The 19,442-nt window shown below is 40.7% G+C and overlaps 2 protein-coding genes and 1 long non-coding RNA gene across 3 annotated transcripts in view; 2 read left to right on the top strand and 1 right to left on the bottom strand.

Moving 5' to 3' along the window:
- Window positions 1-7,449, top strand: part of LOC309339332 (uncharacterized protein) — a 55,084-nt gene extending 47,635 nt beyond the window's left edge. The window contains exon 3 of the mRNA XM_081857555.1: window positions 6,785-7,449. Within this exon, the coding sequence (XP_081713681.1) occupies window positions 6,785-6,796 (12 nt within the window). The 3' untranslated portion in view covers window positions 6,797-7,449. The remainder of the gene's footprint in view (window positions 1-6,784) is intronic.
- CDK19 (cyclin dependent kinase 19) overlaps window positions 1-19,442 on the bottom strand; it is an 85,191-nt gene that overhangs the window by 13,697 nt on the left and 52,052 nt on the right. The window contains 5 exon segments of the mRNA XM_081857191.1: window positions 442-514; window positions 1,236-1,305; window positions 1,473-1,616; window positions 7,457-7,588; window positions 8,233-8,290. Coding sequence (XP_081713317.1) covers window positions 442-514; window positions 1,236-1,305; window positions 1,473-1,616; window positions 7,457-7,588; window positions 8,233-8,290 — 477 coding nt within the window.
- On the top strand, window positions 8,299-12,240 carry LOC309339428. The gene is made up of 2 exons (XR_014155339.1): window positions 8,299-11,965; window positions 12,018-12,240. It is a non-coding gene; the product is annotated as an uncharacterized lncRNA (long non-coding RNA).

The raw sequence follows: 19,442 nt of genomic DNA on the forward strand, positions 1-19,442 counted from the left end.
CATTGGGTCACCCCAAATTCACCATCAGATCACATGTCTGTGGCCACAGCATGAAGCACAAAAATGATACATCCACTGTTTCATTCAGAATGTTTTTTCCCTTGTTTTCCTCCTCTAAAAACGATGTGCGTGTTATGGTCAGGTGCGTGTTATAGAGCGAAAAATACGGTAGTCAGTCAGGCCAGTAACATTAAGAACACCAAAAATAAAAAAACAGAAAACAGATTTTTAAAAGTATTCAGTACTCAAATCCGTGCATCTTTATCCTCATTTTCTGTCAGAAAAAGGGACGCCTGTAATCCAATACAGAGATTTCCTGGGAGGAAGACCAAATGAACTCTACAGGAATTTATTTTTGAACAGACATATGTGGAACTGTGCTTATTATTTTACAAAATAAGCAGTCTTCAACAGCACTATAAGATGGGCAGCGTAACTTACCAAAAGAAATACTTTGCTATCAGGCTTAACTTTGTGTTTTTCCATATATTTTATGAGGCTACTATTGGCATACCTGAAAAACCCAATGGAAAAACATGTTTCAAAAGAGTAACACATTAACAAAAACATAGAAATGTATGTAGTAATTTACATTCCAAATAACACTTTCTGAGTTTTTTTAATTTACCGAGACAAATGATGTACTGCAAGTCAGGTGGTGGTATTTTGTTTGTGTGTCATGAATATCACTTTTCTTTATTCAAACATGTAAACATGGATATGGCAGTATGTTTTATTATGGGATGTGAGGTAAAAGGTATTGGTATTTATTGGGTATGGGATATGTTACAACAAATGCAGGGGTGACTGACTTGTCACAAAATTCCTACATTTATCAATCTGATTAATTGATATCCCATTTTTAACTGAGGTTCAAGGAAGCTAAAAATACCACAAAACAACATAAATAATACAAAATATAAACAGTAGCAATTGAAGCTTAAACCAGGATACAGAAAAAACATAAAAACAGAAGAATGAATATTGAAGGCTCGTCATCATACAGACTCATACTACTCTGCCTAGAGTAACTACATGGAGTCCTCAGCCCCAGGCAGCATGGCTAGTAGTCAAGGATGAGGAAGTTGCAGTCCAACAATACGTAGAGAGCACAATTGTTGACTACCCTTGTACTAAGCAACGTGTTACATATAAATGAAGTCAATAAAAAGTTGGTCCTAAGAATAATATTTTAGAAGCATAATTGCCATTAGTCAATGATACATAGCACTTACGTTGTTCTCCTAAAGTCCTTTTGAAGTGTAGGATATTCTGGCATCTTCCTAATGTCTTCCCAGTCTTTATCTTTGACAAGAAAAAGCAATTTGAAAACTTATTGAAGGATAAGAAAATATACTGTTCACAAAATAATGCATTTTTACTCCCTGGTAATATAAGACTCTAATTTATTGGGAGTGGTCCGAAATCAAATAAAGGATTTTGCATGGGGCTCCTTCGTAACATTAAATTACCTGCAGGAAATCCCATTACACTGAATATGCGATCAAGTTGATCATGATGAAAAGGATTGCTTGTTTTGATGTCTTCCTGACGACAGTGGAAGATAGGTTCTGAAGTCAATAGCTCAGCAAATATGCAGCCAATGGCCCATATATCTAGGAAAGAAGATCACATATGCAATCTAGGTATCCTCATTTATTTTTTCACTGAAGTAAGATACTTCTAATGTTCATCACAAAATGATGTGATGAAATATATAGCAAACATGGATAAACAAAAATGGCATAGTTGTGATGCAACTAAATGAAACAAAATGCCCTGTAAATTCCACATGAATACAGTACATACTTTCATAATCAGATATTGTACAGAACTAATTCAAAGCAGAAAAACTATTATGTCTGATGACAAACAAAAGCTATTTTGTTGACTATCTAAAAAGACATTTGAACAAACTCAAGTAGGAATTTTCTGCAACATTTCAAACTTCTTCAACCAAATTATGAATGCCAGCAATGATTATCAACCCTCATTTTGGAATTTCCCAAAGGAGGTTGTTTAGGGTGGGTTAGATGGGGAGGGTGCATATAATGATGAAGAATCAAACAAATTATTTGGCCCAAAGGTACTTTCATGACAGTCACATGAAGAAGTTTCTATTTATATAAAATTAGCTCAGGGCATTTCTGGTTGAAAGGAGACTGGTTGAGTTGTGCTGGGGAAGGGTGTGGAGGAGCTGAAACATACTGCTGCGATTGTCCCCCTGAAGGGCCAGCAGGAGTGTCAAAGATGACAAGAGAGCTTGTAGAATTGGAAGCTACAGTCACTGTCTAGAAAACTCACGTGCTGTGCATGAGAGTAACACTCTTACCCCTATCGTATGTCCCACAGCAATGGGCATTCAGAAGTACGCAGCATCAGAGTACAGAGGTGACATTTAGCTATCATGACTGGGAGTTGTTCAAAGAACTATCCTCCATGAATTTGTTTAACCCTCATTAAAACATACTCGTACTTGCACACGGTGAGCAATCCTTATTGAACCCAGTGGGACTTTCCTGGGTTAACAGGTAGAGGATTCCACTCTTAGCCAGGGGCAATCAGCTGCTGCCAGCACCATTTTCTAGCAGTCATTTAAATAAATCTATGTTGTGTGAAGACTTTCCTTTATTTGTCCCAAATCTATAGTATTCTGAGAGGGAGAGAGAAATTCTCTTGTATTATTTTGGCCTCACTATTCCTAGCTTTATTAATGCGTCTGCCATTGCCACACCTCCTGCCCAAATCCCCCAGGAGAGACACAATATCATCATGTAGTGTTCCCCACATCCAAGGGCTTTTTTTGGGGGGGGATAGCAGCTGCTAGCCAGTGACTGCCAGAAAAAAGCTTCAGAAATTAGCACTCAATCCTTTCCCCTCCCCCCAATTTTCTGGAGGTGTTTGGTTTTCCCATCCAAAATTTCAACTCCAGATTTCTCATGAGGACTTTCAGGTGAGCACTAAATTATTTTTGAGCTTTCTTTGAACTTTAATAGGAGCATTTATATATAAAAAAAATCTAGCAACTAACTAATCATGGCTTGCACCAGTTAAGCATTAAGATAATAAAGAAGGGTTATTTGCTTTAAGTTTAATCATAAATTTAGAATGAAAACACTGCCATTTCGAGGAGCACTTAACATAGCAAGAGAGCTGACAGAGTTACAAAATCACAATTCTTGGGATCATGCTTTCAGCATTTTCAGGGCATTCATTTATTTACTGTTCTGATGTATTCTTGCCTGAAACATATGCAAAAATAAAGGACACATATATTGTTTTACAGATACTGAAATTACTTCTCGTGTTAAATTATTCTAGAATTTTACCAGGTACACAGTCACCATTCAACATAAATAAAACTCAACGCACTGAGGAAGGAAATTTGTCCACACTCATACCACAATGAAATCGCTTTTACCACAGTGATTATTAAGGTCTCTTAGTTATATACTTTGGGCATAATCTACCTAGAGTTAGTCACTGCCAAGTTCTATTGTTTTCAACAGGAGAGCTAAGCACATGCTTTGATCTGTTCCACCAAAAACAAATTTGACTTGGGAACATGTAATTTTGGCTGGATTGTACACTTAGTTTTTTAAGAGCATGACATTTTGGTCTCAGGCTTCATGTACCATATTGCAAAATCACTCCATTGGCTGTTTACAGCAATATTTATTCTGTACATCTGTTATATAATTCTACATATTAAAAAATTGAGTCCTCGGTTTAAAAACCACTATGAATAATAAGGAAAAGCTAGAATCACTCTTCAGATATACGAAGGGCTCATCCCTACTGGAGTTCAATATGGATTTGACTCTGCTTGTGTCTCTTTCTTCTCTTTTTGTGGTGTTCACACATCCACAGATAATACAATAGGAGAAGAAAATCAGATATAAAACTGCGTGTTATGCGACTGAAGTGCAGCATTTGGGCAGGATTTTGCACAGGTGTGGTGGTGTTTCACTGGGTGGCATCTATCATCACCACCCTTACTTCCACCTTGCTTCTATCAGCCTTGAACTTTTCCACTGTTTCCACTAGTTGCTGAAGGCACATTTGCAGTATTCTTATTTTTGAATCAGCTCTTTTGTGCACAGATCTAGGTTAAAAATATCATCCTTGGAAGGAGAAGGGGAGGGGGAAAGTGTGGGTGATTCCAAATCCTTGCCTGACTTTGAGCAACACACTTATTTCTTTAACAAGCTGATATCCTCTCCAACTAAGGATATGCTCCAGGAGTGGGAAGAGGTGGGCTCTGGGAAAGCATGATTCAGTCAACAGGAATGCAGAAAGATGGGTTTGTGATGGATGAGTTGACTGCATGGTGAGATAGTATAGTGAGCACTCACAATGCACGTTGGCCCCCGTGAAGTCGGAAAATGTAGCCATGAAATCCTGGAAGCAAATTAAGTTGCTGGGTAGGATGCTGAAATCCAGGACCCCCAACACAACATTCTCAGAAATGCTACTGTTCTATGTGCAGGTGGTGTCAGAAGACAAAGTTCAGATGTATTAGGTACCAGAAAATGTTTTGGAGAAAGCCCCAAAATTTCAAAAGGATAGACTCCACTTGAGAAAAATGGTTTGGATGAGAGCCAATAATCAAAGTCAATCCTAACAGGACAAAGGTTCCATAAGTAGGTGGTTCGTCTCGTCTAAGAAATGTTGTTGTACTCCCCTTAAAAGGGTAAAACACCGAGTTTGGGCGTGCTCCTGGCTCCAGCTTTGTCAATGGAAGCTCAGATAGTGGCAAGGAGTGCCTTTCATCTGCTTAGGCTGCTGTGCCAGGCTCAGCTTTAGCTATCCATCCTTGAGAAACATCTAGGATTGTCTACCATAATGCGTGGTACGTTGGACTGCCTTTGAAGACTGTTTGGCAATTCCAGTCAGTTGAAAATGCAGCTGCCAGGATGTTGATCAGGATTGGTTGTTGGGCACATATCTCACCAGTTATTGCAATAAGTTCACTGTCTTCCAGGCTGTTCCCAAGTACGAGTCAAAGTGCCGGTGACTACCTTTCAAGCTTTGTATGGCTTACAACCCAGGCACCTGAAGGAATGCCTGCTCTCATAAGCGAGTTGTCCATACACGGAGGCTCCTTCCATTCTTCCGAAGAAGCTGTCCTCTAGGTGCCCTGCCAGGTAATGCACGTGGCCACCAGAGAGCCTTTTCGGTGATGTTGTTCTGTTTCTTGAACTCACTCCCAGATAGGCTTGTCTGGCATCAGTATTGTTATTCTTCTGGCGCCAAGCAAATGTGCTTTCGTTCTCCCAGGCTTTTAAATGTATTTTAATACATTTTCTGCTTTAACATGTTTGCTGTACTTTAATTATCTTGATTTTGTAAGCCATCCTAGAAGTTCCGCTGAAGGGCATATAGGTATGTATGGGTCTACCTATCTAGCCACACACACACACACGCATAATGAACAGTTATAGATGACACATTCCCTGCAAATATATTGGTTGTCCTTTCCCTACATGCTGAACTTCAAAAGGAGTGCTTATAAATCTACAAGCTATTACTAAATAAGGCAAGTCCTCTTAGGAGGGTTGTGCAATTTAGATTCAAATGGTATTTAATATAAATATATTTCAAGCTGTAGCGTGAGATTTGAATCACACCACAGAAAGAATGTGCATGTAATAAGCACTGTAGCTGCAAAGCATTATAGGATTAACTCATTAACTTTTTTTTGTAAAGTGTGCATCATGCTAGAGGCAAGTCTGGACTCAAGAGGTACATAAACAATTATAGTTATTATGTCTGCTGCTTGTCCTCCTTGCCATGAACCTTCATATGACTATCCTGGTATATTTATATGTCTTATCATGGCCTTCAATAACACATCTTGGAACACAGTTGTACCACAGCTTCTCTGACTTTCTCAATTAATCACACATATCCTTGGGCATTTTTCTCTGGATGTGTCACATGCTACAGGGATTTCACATTTTCGGCACAACCAAACTGCTGTATTTAACATCTAGGAAAATGCAGTGTATCTCCCATAGTGCCCCCAGCTTTGGTTGTGGCCACATGTATGTGCTTTGTGGGTTTAGTTTGAGATCATCACAAACCTTCCTTCCTCTTTATCCACTTTCCCCTATTGCATGAAGCACTTAAAACACACACACATACGTAGTTTTAGAGGTTGTGAACTCCCCTGCCCCTAATGAAACCATAGCGCTTTATATAACAGTAAGACCAACCACCCAACTGCTTAGCCATCATTTAGATAGGCTGGGATCCCACTATTTAAGGTGTTTGTTTGTATTTTCCACTATTGCTTCATCCTGTACTCCTGGTACAGTGCATTATGCAGAACACCTAGACAAGCAACTTTCAAAAGCCACTGCATGCAGTAGAACGTGCATCTCAAGACACTGCATTGGTCTGAAAGTGACCAAAAGAAACAATATGCCCATTGTATTCCATAATACAATGGTACAAACAAAGCAACATGCCATTGTAACTACAGAGCATGTATATGTATGGATATATGTGGAATGGGTGAAGCACAGTCAGTGAACACTTCAGCTGATCATATGAACCCTCAGTAACAAACTCAAATACCAAATTGATCAGTGAAAATATTACCATTTAATAGCTTGTTTAGAATCCTATACAGGTATTTCTCTTAGCCCTGATGTGATCTTGTCAATATTTTTTTTTAAAGGGATGGCCAACTTGTGGCCCTCCAGATGTCAGTGGAGTACAGCCTCATCAGCCATGACCCACCCTCTTATTTTCTTCCCCTGTATCTTCACATTTCTAGATAGCAGTATGAAAGCATAAAATCCAAGGACATGACATTTGAAGGCAGAACATCTGGGATATTAAAGGCTGCCAAAATGCAGAAGCTAAAAATGGAAAAGTACGTGCTAGTGATGTAATGGATGCAGATAATGGTACTGGAGGAATGTCAGGCAGCTCACTCAATGGGATAACAGTGATTGAAAATACAAGATTAATACTAAGTGGCCATTAGAGACACCTCACTTTTTAAATCTGCATCAGCACTAACACAAAGTTCTTAGACTGTTAAACTACTGGAGGCACCACTCTCAGATGTTTCAGCGATTAGCTCAGAGGATGGGTAAATGAGAACATGCTGCCATTTCCCCTGTAATTATGGAAGGCCTTTTGATAGAGATGGCTTGAAGCATAGAATCTTTGGCACCAGAGATCCTTGGAAGAGACCAGAAAAAGCCTGGCAGCTGGATTATAAAGTAAGGGTGGGTGGGCCAGCACAAACACATTCATGCAGAAAACACCCTCGGCCCATTGTGCATGCAGTTTACATGTTCACTGACGGGACCATGTCTTGTTTCTGAAACGTACTTGCACCAGAAATTTCCTAGAAGTGACATATTCTGGAGCCCTAGATTGCAAAACCTAATATCTATACATCTGGAGACTAAAAAGGTAAGTCTAGCCACCTGCTTACCAATGGCCTTTGTGTAGTGCCTTGCACCAAGTAACAATTCTGGGGCTCTGTACCAGAACGTCACCACAACTGGATCCAGATCTGCAAGTGGCTTAAGAGGTGAGTTGAATAACCGTGCAAAGCCCATATCAGCTGAAAAACAAAACAGTATTTTTATTATACCAAGAGCAAAAGCTTTGAAAGCAAGCTGCAGTGCACTGTACAATTAATATGGGGGGAACTAGACAATGCCTATGCCTGCTGAACCTCAGAGGGGAGTGGCAGAATAAAACATTACAGAATAAAGTCAAATATAAAGTATACTTTCAAAGCAACATAATTAACAGAAACTATAAAATTATCTTAAAGATTTCAAAATAAAACATTACAAAGGAAGTCAGCTACAGAACACACATTTAATGCAGTATATAAAATGCACATTTAAAACAGCATAATTAGCAATAAAATAAAATATTATCATGAGTATAAACATTGCTGCTGCTGTTGCTGCCAATCCCGCCAATGGTGGTTCATGGCGGATAGCGGCTGTGGAAGCTCAGGCTTGATGACGTGAGTCTGCACTAAGTGACAGTCAAGACTGTCTCTGGCCCCTTCAGCAGCCTCAGCTTTTGTAGCTGGAGTCAGTCAGGGCCAGGTGGAAAAAGACCTCCAAGTCATGGAGCAGGTCTTCCAGGATTCATAGCCATGATAATCTTTGGCCCTTCAGCAGTCATTAGATTACAACCTTAATAAAAGCAGTTGCAACAATTTGCATTAGAAATGTAATGAATACTCACCAATTTTAACTCTTCCTCTTTCAGGACCTTCTCCCATTACCAGAATATTTGCTGGTTTCTGAAAAAAAGGTAAAATATTCTGCTGACTAGCTGTTAAATCCACATAAAATTAAGTCTTCTGTGTACTTGAAGTTTAAAGTACTCAGATCATGATCACTTTTCCTCTTTGAAATACCGTTTTAAATTGTATGCGAGCAAATAGTTCATGAACTATTTTAAATTACTCTGTTTTACATTATGCAAAACAGAGTTTCAAATAATCACAATACTGGCCTGTTGCTGCAATGGCCTGTCTTTCCCCGCTGCTGTTGCCCATGGCTGTAAACCAGGAAGGCGGGGAAGCAAAAGGTACCAACTGGAGCAGTTCCAACTTTTGTACCACATTTGCTATTTGGAACTAATAAGACCGAATATCAGCAACACAGTTAAATCTGCTGTTTAGATTAGAAATAATTGCAACTCCCATAAATTTTGTAGGTTTCAAGCAAATATCCTGAACAAAATGAAATAAAACTGCATAAAATATAATTGTGAAATCTGTCAATGCATACTATGAGGTAGGTTTTGGTTCAATAGCAATCTAAGATGACGTAGGAAGAAAATGAATTGAGCACAACAGCATGAGCTATATCTGTGAAACAGCTATGAAGCTTGCAGGTCTGTTTCTGAGTACAACCATCAGTGAAAACCACCTTATGTCCCTCTCTATCTCCCAGCTTTTCCTTATCCTATTTTACCAAATTATACAAGTGACAGTTTAAGCTCTTCCCTCCTTCTCTTGTTATTCCACTAAGTTTGGCAGATCCTCCTAATGCACCTTCTACTTTTTCCTTCCTTCCTTCCAATAAACCAACCAACATAATACCATTTCGCTATGAATACTGGACAGATGTTTACAGAATATCATTTGAGAAGCACTATACATAAACTTTATATTGTTAGTAGAGTTTGAAAACAGGTCCTCCAGCACTAGGTGGAAAGTCTTGGGCAATTTTGAATCTCATTTGAATCTACTTAGAAACATAGAATCATAATTGCTTTGATGAAAACACCTTTGGAGATTGATTGATTTGTTCCTTACTGTTTTTTCCCCTCCAGAAGAATTCAAGAAACTTTACTTACATGTGAAGTTGAAGTAAATACATTAGACCATTTTATGGTGTTGAGTATTTTAAGGAATTAGTATGGAAGAATCATATTAGCAAATGAAAGAGTGTGTTTGCGCATCCACCTGAATACATGTAGACTAAAACTGTGGGTAGGGAGCAGGGGTGTACAAGAAAAGTCTGCAGGGTATTTTTACTTGTATTTGCTTGAACATGAGTAGAACAACATGCACAGTCAGGGACTGAGTGGGCGGAATGACTCACATCAGATGCTGGGAGTGGGGCTTGCATGCACGCTCCTGTACACGAATTCATTCTTCACGTGTCCAGCCATTTGCCTGGTCTAAATATATGCATGTATAAGACGACTAAAAAGCTTATGTAGGCATATATATGACTGAAGAAAGAAAGTATGTAGTTGTTGTTATCCATAAGAAAATGCAGCAAACATTATAAGCCAAAGACAGCATTAAGATCTCCAACACTAACGTCAGAAAAGACGCATGCGTTCAGCAAATCCAAGGACATCTCAAGGGCATGCCTCCGCTTAGGACACTGGCATTCATTCCAATGAAAACATGAGAATTCATGGTTCAAAATTACCTATCAGATCTCTTATAATGGTATATGTGCTTCCTAATTACGTCAACACCTCTGGGCCAGTTAACACCTAGTTTAAAGATCTTATACTTTTAAAACTCAGCTTACAGTGAACAGAAGATGCCAGCTGTTAAAGAAAATGATAGTACTGATCAGCCCATGTTTAGTTGCTATAGAAACAAAAGGTTAGATTTGGAATCTCATGTTTAAATTATCAGCAATAAAAACTGAACAAACAGATCCCTGCTGAGTGTGAACTATGGGGTCTGACTGTGTAGTAAAGGTGTAAATGTAGAATGTACAAGGTCAACAATAATAAACTGGAACCATCTGCTGCAAAAGTAGCATAGGTGTTATAATTTAAGGCAAATTCCTTAGAGCAGTAAACATGTAAATGATCATGTTTTCTTTCCTCCGGCTAGTGGGTGTAATGCAACGAATACATCTCTGAGAGGCAACAAGAGCAAGAGCCAAAAGTGCTCAGACAAACTATCATGTTCTTGAAGAATAAAAATAATTCAACATCAAACAGAAATCAAACCGTAAGAACTTTGGAGCTGCTTTAATGCATGCAGGGGCAATCAATTCTTTAGTGTGAAGGCCAGAAAGGAGCCAGCAAAAACCACACATAAGTAAAACTGTCTGCAGCTTTGAATAAGAGGAACACAACTGATTAAATGATAAGGGAAACAATGGCCAACAGAATGCTAGCATTCAGTAGCCTTTACTGTTCCTGAGCTTATCTAGGATATAATTCTTTAGAGATACGACCTTCCCATGAGAAAAATGTTATCCTCTGGGTACTGCTGGTTTTTGTTTTTGTTTTTTTAAATCATTCACATGCAAACAAAAGCAGTTAACTATTGGAGCGTGCCACTATATCAAAACAATCCGTAGAAAATGATTCATGAGCATACAAAAAGGCACTTGGCTTACTAAGCCATTAATTCAAGAGAGGATCAAAATTGTTAGCATGCTTCCACAAGAAAAAGTGAAATTTGGCACACCCATTATCCAAAACATCCTGATTACCAGGGGTGGGGTGAAAATGGGATATTTTACACATTGAAAGTTCAAATGTTCCCTGCTGCATGCAATGTGTAGCTGTGGGTAATGGGCAACTATAGCTGTCCCTTTACGTCAGGAGAGTATAATAACAATTAAACTTTAAAAAGCCTCTCAAATAATGTGAACTTGGCTCACCTCACCTTACTACCCAAAGTGTGCATATATGAAGCATACCTAAAATGGCCTCGCCTTTTTTCAAGATGGCAGCATCACTATTTTGTACAAGTTCCAGTATCTTTAATATGCTCAAGAATTCCCTACTGCCCAACTATAGAGTGCATTGTCTAGAGCAGAGACGAGCCTCTAGCCCTCCAGATGTTGTTGAACTCCAAGTCCAAACTGCCTCAACCAACATGACCAACCCTCAGAGGTGGTGTGAGTTGCTATCGAGTAACAACTGGAAAGCCACAATTTCCCCAGCCCTGGCACCTTTGTAAAGCTCTTAGTATGACTGCTGCTAGGGGACTTGGTGAGGTAGCCAAGGACTGCAATGTGACCTGTAGGCGGCCACGAGTTGCCCATGCCCACCTCTCATCTAGCTAGTAGTTTGCCCAGTGTCTCTCACTGACTATTGAAATAAAAAATTTAAGGTCTTAGATATATAAAATTTAAATGTTCGTAACTGCATATATAAACCACATGTCTGAAACCCCAGAGAAAAAGTCCTGAAACCATTTTGTCCCTCCCAAATTGACCTCAAATATTTCTCTGCAAGGTTGAAGGAAAATGGAAAAGCCTCCTCGTTGTCTTTTCATTCACAAATTCTGTCTTAAGGGTATGTCTGTGTATGAATAAGGTGAGCCTGTGACCTGGCTCAGGAACTAAGTATTTATCATTACAAAAGGCTGGCCAGGCTCCCCAGGGTATCCAATCAAGTAACCATTAACAGGTAACCTGCCATACAGGAGATAAACAACGCACTCAGATTTCTGTTGTAGACCGCCCTTTCTGTGATGTAGGTATGATGTATCTGGGGGGTGGTCTTGAGCTACACCCCTTTCTGCGATGTAGGTATGATGTATCTGGGGGGTGGTCTTGAGCTACACCCCTTCTGTGATGTATGTATGATGTTTCTGGGGGTGGTCTTGGACTCCAGGGTGGGCAATTTAAAATGTCTATATAAGGGCGGGCACACCTTTGTTCTGGGTCCTCCTCCTTCCCTGCATGTGAGGGGAGCACCCTGTTGCAACAGTTCAATAAAGATCAGGCTTACGAGCTGCTTTGCTTCTCAATATTCTCTGGTTGGCCTCTGTTATTTTCTCCAACCGAAGGAGAACCTACAAAGGGCTCTATAAGTTATCTTGTGTCCCCCATAAAGGAATAAGGGCAGATTTTTGTTTATTACAAAATGGAAGTCACTTTTTGAAGTCAGGTGCACAAAGTGAATTTAAACAGCAAATTATGCATCTGTAGAACCTTCACTCCCAAATGCCATGTGGCGTTTAATGGTTAATTTTAATAAGTAAAGTAACAGGACATTGTGCTTCTTCTATTATTGATTGTGGGAGAGCCTAGCAATTAAAAAATGTGCACTTTTTAATTATTAAAATATAATAAAAAGGAATGAGTAAACATGATACACCGGATTTCAAGATGTTTATCCTGGCCATGCTCACCTTGTGAATAATGTAGTGATGTGTCTGTGTATTTTACTAAAATTGAAACCAGTGGTCAATGTTACATGACCCTAGTTGAAACTTCATACAAATCACACCATTGAGGTAGCACTACTGGAACAAAACCAAAGTGGCAGTTAAGTATAGACTGAAATATAGGGAAATTGTTTCACAGTTTAGTTTTTAAAAGAAGTACAGTATAACCTGATATGATCAACAGAGATGGTATTGCCCACACAAAGATCCAGATACCTGAACTTTCAAAAATGGATGTCCCATCCCAATTAGTATTTTATAATGATAGCAGCAGATTTGGGGACAGCTCTTCTGCATACTCTAAGTGGAATATTAAATTCTTTTATAAACAGGTGAAAAGGGATTGAGTACTGAAAAGGAATCGGAGCTACTGAAATAAAGAATTACTACTATCAAACAAGATCTGTGCTAAAGCGGCAGAATTAATGTTTTGCACTTTCCTACTGTCAGTGTCTGCTAGTACATATTAACTTTTGAGAACTGAACTTTCAGTTGGGCTCAGTTTGCTCTAGACCATTGAACAAATAACAGTATTTACATAATCTGAGTAGCAACCTATGTATGGGTGACCTGGCTAGGGTAGTGTTCTGTATTGAAAACATTTTGACTGTTAACTTTGGCCTAGTAATTTGCAGATGATTCAAAAGCAACTGATTGGTATGAGAGAAAAGAATGGTGGCCATGATCTTTGGCATGTATTGCCCATGGAAGCTAATTGGCACTGTCCATTCTCTGGGTTGTCAGCTGGACCGCTCTGGATCTAGATGGAAAATTAACCTCTGATAACAACAAGGCCTTGTGCAGTAGGTGGTTCCAAAGTTACTCTGCACTGAGTGCCAACAATCCAAGAACCCGAGCCTAAAGGCTGAGAAAAGACACTCAGACAGGGAAGGAAGACTGCTTGGCGTGGTGTCTAGGTTCACTTTCAGGTGATGGAATGAACTGTACTGGAGTGATTGTTTTCTATTGATGGGTAGACAGCCTACCATGCAATGAATATCACTGAATTCCAGAACATAGCTGCATTTTAAGTGATATTTTTTAAAATGGAAGATCTGATCACTGATCTCTAACATCTGTTTAATTCGGCTCTTTCTTGAAGGCAGGTGATCCAACAAGCAGGGGAAATACAAAAGGGATAAATGGTTGGGGAATTCCCTAACCATCTAGCCCTTTTAATTTATTTGAGTCAGTGCAGTGCTTTGCGACTCCACAAATCATTCCCGCAAAGCTCTAACTGCTGATAATATTCACTTTTTGGTGCTGCTTAGCTGTCATTGCTACTCCAGTCTGCTGCTGCTTCTGTGTCTTCGGAGACGTTTAAGGTTCTCTCTCCTTCAGAAAATGATATGAGCCAATCAGTTTCATGAAGTGAATATGGTGATGAGACAGTGTGCTAAGGTTTCCCACCTGTGGCAGATTTACATTGGTAATATAGTGATGGAGAAGGGTAACCCCCCCATACTGTGGTCCCATTCTAATGGGAGTGGGGAGCTCTGGTAATGAAACCAGAGATCCAATCATGAATCTTGCTAAGTTTGGCCCTTAGAGGCTTGAAATGTATAATTCCACATTTATAATGCATGCTGATACTTTTTAGGTATTCTGATGAGTGTATTTAATAGAAGTAATAAATAACCCGGAGAAGTACTCTTTTCTACACAACACTCTCGATATGCTGAGAATGCATGCATGCGTGCATTTGCTAACTTATAACAACTTTCAAATATATGTGACGGTTAAAGTACACGCATGTAACTGCCCATCTGACTGAACTTAGTGGCTTTAGGTTAAATGAAACATGTATGAATCTTCAAGTGAAACAGAAGGTTTGAAGGGTGGGCAGGAAGGAGAAGGGCAAGAATGTGACATGACTATTTACAGAGGTTAATTTGTTTTAGTCTTTGTTGCGGTTGAGTTGGGAATACCTCAAAAGATACTATTTTGGGAGAACAAGTGGTAAAGAACAAAAAATAAGATTCCCCCCCCCAAAAAAATAATAATACGTTGTAGCAATTGTTCTGTAAAAATGAAAGTAACTGAAAAAGAAGCTAATTTTAAATCAAGGATTCTGTGAATTCCAGACTTTTTACAATAGTACCACTATATTATACAAATAATAGTGATATTTTTTCACCGTCTGTGCATGCTGTTTTGAATAGCAAATTGTTAAGACACAACCAGCAGCTCTATTTAAGAGCAGCACTCTAAAAATGCCTATTATAAATATTCCCTGAAGGACTTATTATATCTAGATGATACAAACAATGTCCATAAAATGTTGGCAAACTAAATATCAACATGGTACCAAGGACAAAGCCAAGAGATTAACATAGTTTTCTTTGTCTTCTTTACGGATACAGTCTTTTGCCACAGGACCGAACATTGAAGGAGAAACATAACCCACAGTATTTGCTGGGGTGGAATGAACACAAGGAAGCAAACCAAAAATGAGCCCCACTGAGCTGCACCCATAAAACATTTTAAATTGATGTTTCTGATAGCAAGTTAATATGCAGAGCTCTAACAAAAGCTGTTTTGAGCTAGACAGTCTTATAACAAACTTTACTTCCTTTTCATTTTCTGCACCCATCTGGCTCGGTTTCCCCAGCTAAATAGAACATGTTTAAGTTGACGAATGACAATGGGAGAGTGTGGTAGATCACTGCCAGTTTTTTATATTGGATGGTGGATCGCAACCTGTTGGATGCTGGATGTGCCTGGTATAGATCAGATATGGGGAAACTTTTTGGCTCCATGGCTCAGCTCTTTGTTTTCCCCACCTTCACAGGCCAATCGTCTGCTTTCAAAATGGTGATTGAAAGGTGCGGTGACCACCTACCTGTCAAAGTTGGCCCACAGGTGTGAGGTGGGGAAACACTGCCCAATCAGGCTTTTGGTAAGGCCTGAGCATGCCAGCCAGGTCCCATCAGGAACGCACAGGCTCTCCTGAATCAAGCTAACTGAATTCCCTTCTCATCAACTGACATTCAGCATTCAATCCTACTTTCTGCAGCTGCATCTCTACCTGTGTCTCTAGGTGTGGCACAAGTGGGCATGGATTAGGGAAAACCATGTCACAGGCCAAATGGGGAGACCTAGAGGGCCAGATTTGGCCTGCTGGCCCGACATTTTTACTCCAGATGTAGATGGTGCAGCATGCAGTTCAGCAGCTCACCACATGGGAGAGCTACATACAGATTTCAATAGTCTCACTTTTAGTCCTGGGCACCATCTCACTCATCTGGGATCGCCAGCAACAACTCGGTCCTGACATCTATACATCAAACATGTGCCTTCCCCAAAAATATGGTTCCAGGAAAACATGACTATGGGCTGGATTCAACAACCCAGTTCCATTAATGGAAAACAGCACAAGAATTCCCACTAGCACAATGGGGCTTTACCTCCCCACCTCTCCCAAAACCATTCTGGAGGGTCAGTGAAAACTCCCAGAACAGTATGTGGTGGGAGGGAGGAAGACTGTTCTGTTGGGCAGGCAGAAATACTTATGCTGACTGAATGATCTCCATAGCAAAGAGTTGAATTCCACTCCACAATCTCTTCCCACACACTGCCAGCTTTTCTAGCCTGCAAGTAATGTTCATCACCTATGGAAGCAAGCAGGTCACCATACATTCAACATGTTAACCACAACTCATGTCCCTATGTCCCTAATGATCGGATCCTGCACACTACAAGTATTCAACCACAACCAGAAAATGTATGCTCAGCATGAAATCATGTAGATGAAAGGTAGGTCTCTAAAGGTTTCCTATTGTGCCTTCTTACACAAAGATTCTCATTTTCTGTAACCATCTCTCTGAGGACCAAGGAACATATTATGTTAAATGCATGCTTAGATTTCTGTGCAAACCACAGAATCCCTAATCTGGGCCGGGTCTGCAATGCAGGTAAAAAAAGGGGGATAACCTTTCACCTTCTTCTTCATGATCCCAAAGAAAACTGCACATGCATGCACACAAATCAGAAGGAAGCCTCTGTTGATGCCAGATCTGGGTGGGAAGGTGTTGCAACTGCTATTTAAAATACACATACACAAATGCAAGTATGTTTTGCAAACAACTCTTGGATGATCTTTTCAAGTAATAGAATGCCATTCAATGGTCTGCTAGGCAATTCTCTAATCCAGCGCCCTGGAAATATTTAGCATCACATCCTTAAGGTTTGATACTCATCAGTTTCCAACTCCTGGGATCAGCAGCCTTAGAACACTGGCTCCTTTCTCCATGGAAGCAGAATTACTGTCATGGGCCCCTGAGGAAAGGCTGGCTTCCTGGTAACATTTGTTTCCTGTATGAGATGCACAACAGGATCTTATATTTGTTTTGTTTGCAGATCTATATCACCACTGAGTAGCTGAACTATGACTGGTTCTCACAATATTTCACAGTTGTCTATTACCGTATTTTTCGCACCATAGGACGCACTTTTTCCCTTGCTATTTAGGAGGGGAAATGTGTGTGCGTCCTATGGAGCGAATGCAGGGGGGAGGCAGGCGGGAAAAGCCCCCAAGAGCCGCACACAAGCTTCGTGCGCTCTTGCGGGCTTTTCCCCAGGAGGGAGAAGGGACTGACTGGCCGCATCAGTCCCTTCTCCCTCCTCGGGGAAAAGCCCCCAAGAGCAGCACCTTCTTTAAAGGCTGCGCGGCTCCTGCGGGCTTTTCCCGCAGAAAAGCCAGGAGAAGCCGCGCAGCCCCTTTAAAGAGTGTGCGGCTTCTGTGGGAGGTGGGGGAAGCTGCAGCAGATTCCCTCCTCCCGGGCTCCCTTTGAAGCGGCAATGTGGGAGGGGAGCAGCTTACACTCGTGTAAGCAGCTCCTCTCCCACTTTCCTGCTTCAAAGCAACTACGGAGGCGGGAAGGAAGGGGACCATGGATCCTCCGCTGCTGACGGCTGCAGCGGATTCCCTCCTCCGTGATTGCTTTGAAGCAGGAAAGTGGGAGGGGAGCAGCTTACACTTGTGTAAGTAGCTCCTCTCCTACTTTCCTGCTTCAAAGCAATCACGGAGGAGGGAAGGAAAGGGACCATGGATCCTCCACTGCTTGCGGCTGCAGCGGATTCCCTCCTCCTGGGCTCCCTTTGAAGCAGCAAAGTGGGAGGGGAGCAGCTTACACTCGTGTAAGCAGCTCCTCACCCACTTTCCTGCTTCAAAGTGGAGGGAATCCACTGCAGTTGCGAGCAGAGGATCCATGGCTCCGCTTGCTTCCCTTGAAGCAGGGTGCGGGGGTGCAGGGGGGAAAGACGGCAGGAAATAGATGCCGGGCAGGAAGACACAACCACACTTTGACCACTGAAAGTCCACCCCAGCCTCCCCAGATTTCCACTGAGACGGCCAGGCTAATCTTGATGGCCATAAGTCTGGTTCAGCATTATTAACTGGACTTAGATAAGCCATGGTTCCCCTTCCTACCCTCCTCTGAGGCTCGATTTAAAGCAGCAAAGCGGACAGGAACCGCCCGCTTTGCTGCTTTAAATAGTTTAGTGCAACATTTTATTCAGAATATTTTTTTCTGTATTTTCCTCCTCTAAAAACTAGGTGCGCCCTATGGTCAGGTGCGCCCTATGGAGCGAAAAATACGGTATTTGAAATTTTCAGCAGGGGTATTTTATTCTCTCTGTGAAAGAATCTCCTGTCAGTCAGGACTGGTATAACATGCTCCAGGCTCCCCTCTACTGTTCAACTTCATGGATATCCATGAATACTTTCATCAAACGCTTCCGCCAAAGGACAAGTGAAAGTTGAGCACTGTCTAAAAAAGCAAACAGACAAGGTAAACAGCTACCTTGTCAACGATCCAGGGGGGCAGTCCGCAATCCAGCATCAGTTACAGCCTGGCTCATGATCTAGGTAATAAAACTTCTATAGGTGGCAGTGAGATTAAGAAGACATTTAAGCACCTGAAATTGAAAAAAAATATTTCCAGGGGCTTATGCAAAGTGTGTGTGTGTGTGTGTGTGTGTATTTGAGATGCTGTTAGTATGTTACACTTTTTGTATTTATCCTGTATTTAATAATACTGTAAGGTTTCGTTGTGCTGTATTTTTGGTCATATTTTTGGTCTGATGAAGATAATAAACAGGAGAAGAAGAAGGAATGCATGTCATGATGGCACTTGTCTGAAGGTGCCCGTGGATCCTGTTAGCCATGAATGCCAACAACTCAGGAGCAGCATGGCCGGAACAGAACTGGCAAAATACTTTCCATTTTCCATGGCTGATTCCACATTCCACAACGGCTTGCAGGCCCATGCTGCAGTGAGACCCATGGCAGTTCTGCACCAGATCTCCAAATAGAGCCACAGCACCCTAAGGCTTTTCAATAAATTCAGAGCTCTCTTTGCCGCTACACATTCAAACTGGTTCCACTTATATTTCAGGGGTCTCTCATTAGCTGAAGGGCTTAATTTTTCCAGCTCCCATGAATACTACATTCCAAAGGCTGAAGAGACGAATCCAGCTATCAAGAGGGAGGAGGGAAGAAATCTTTTTTCCATTAGCACTCACTGATGAAACTTCATCCAGTCATCGACAGCATACCAAAGGATGGTCTCCCAGTATCCATAACAGTGCAATACAAAGTTGTTAATGTGTTCAGAGTTCAAATAATTTCATTATTTATTTATATACTGCTATATCATAAAACAACATCAAAGCAGTAGTATCTATATATAATAAAAACACATATTTAAAATCAGACACCATCAACTAACTATTATGGAAATATGTGTTCTTAATTGCCTGCATAAACATGGCAAAATAGAAG

Source organism: Podarcis erhardii (genome assembly GCF_964252035.2).
Source record: "Podarcis erhardii genome assembly, chromosome: 3".
Classification (NCBI taxonomy): Eukaryota; Metazoa; Chordata; class Lepidosauria; order Squamata; family Lacertidae; genus Podarcis; species Podarcis erhardii.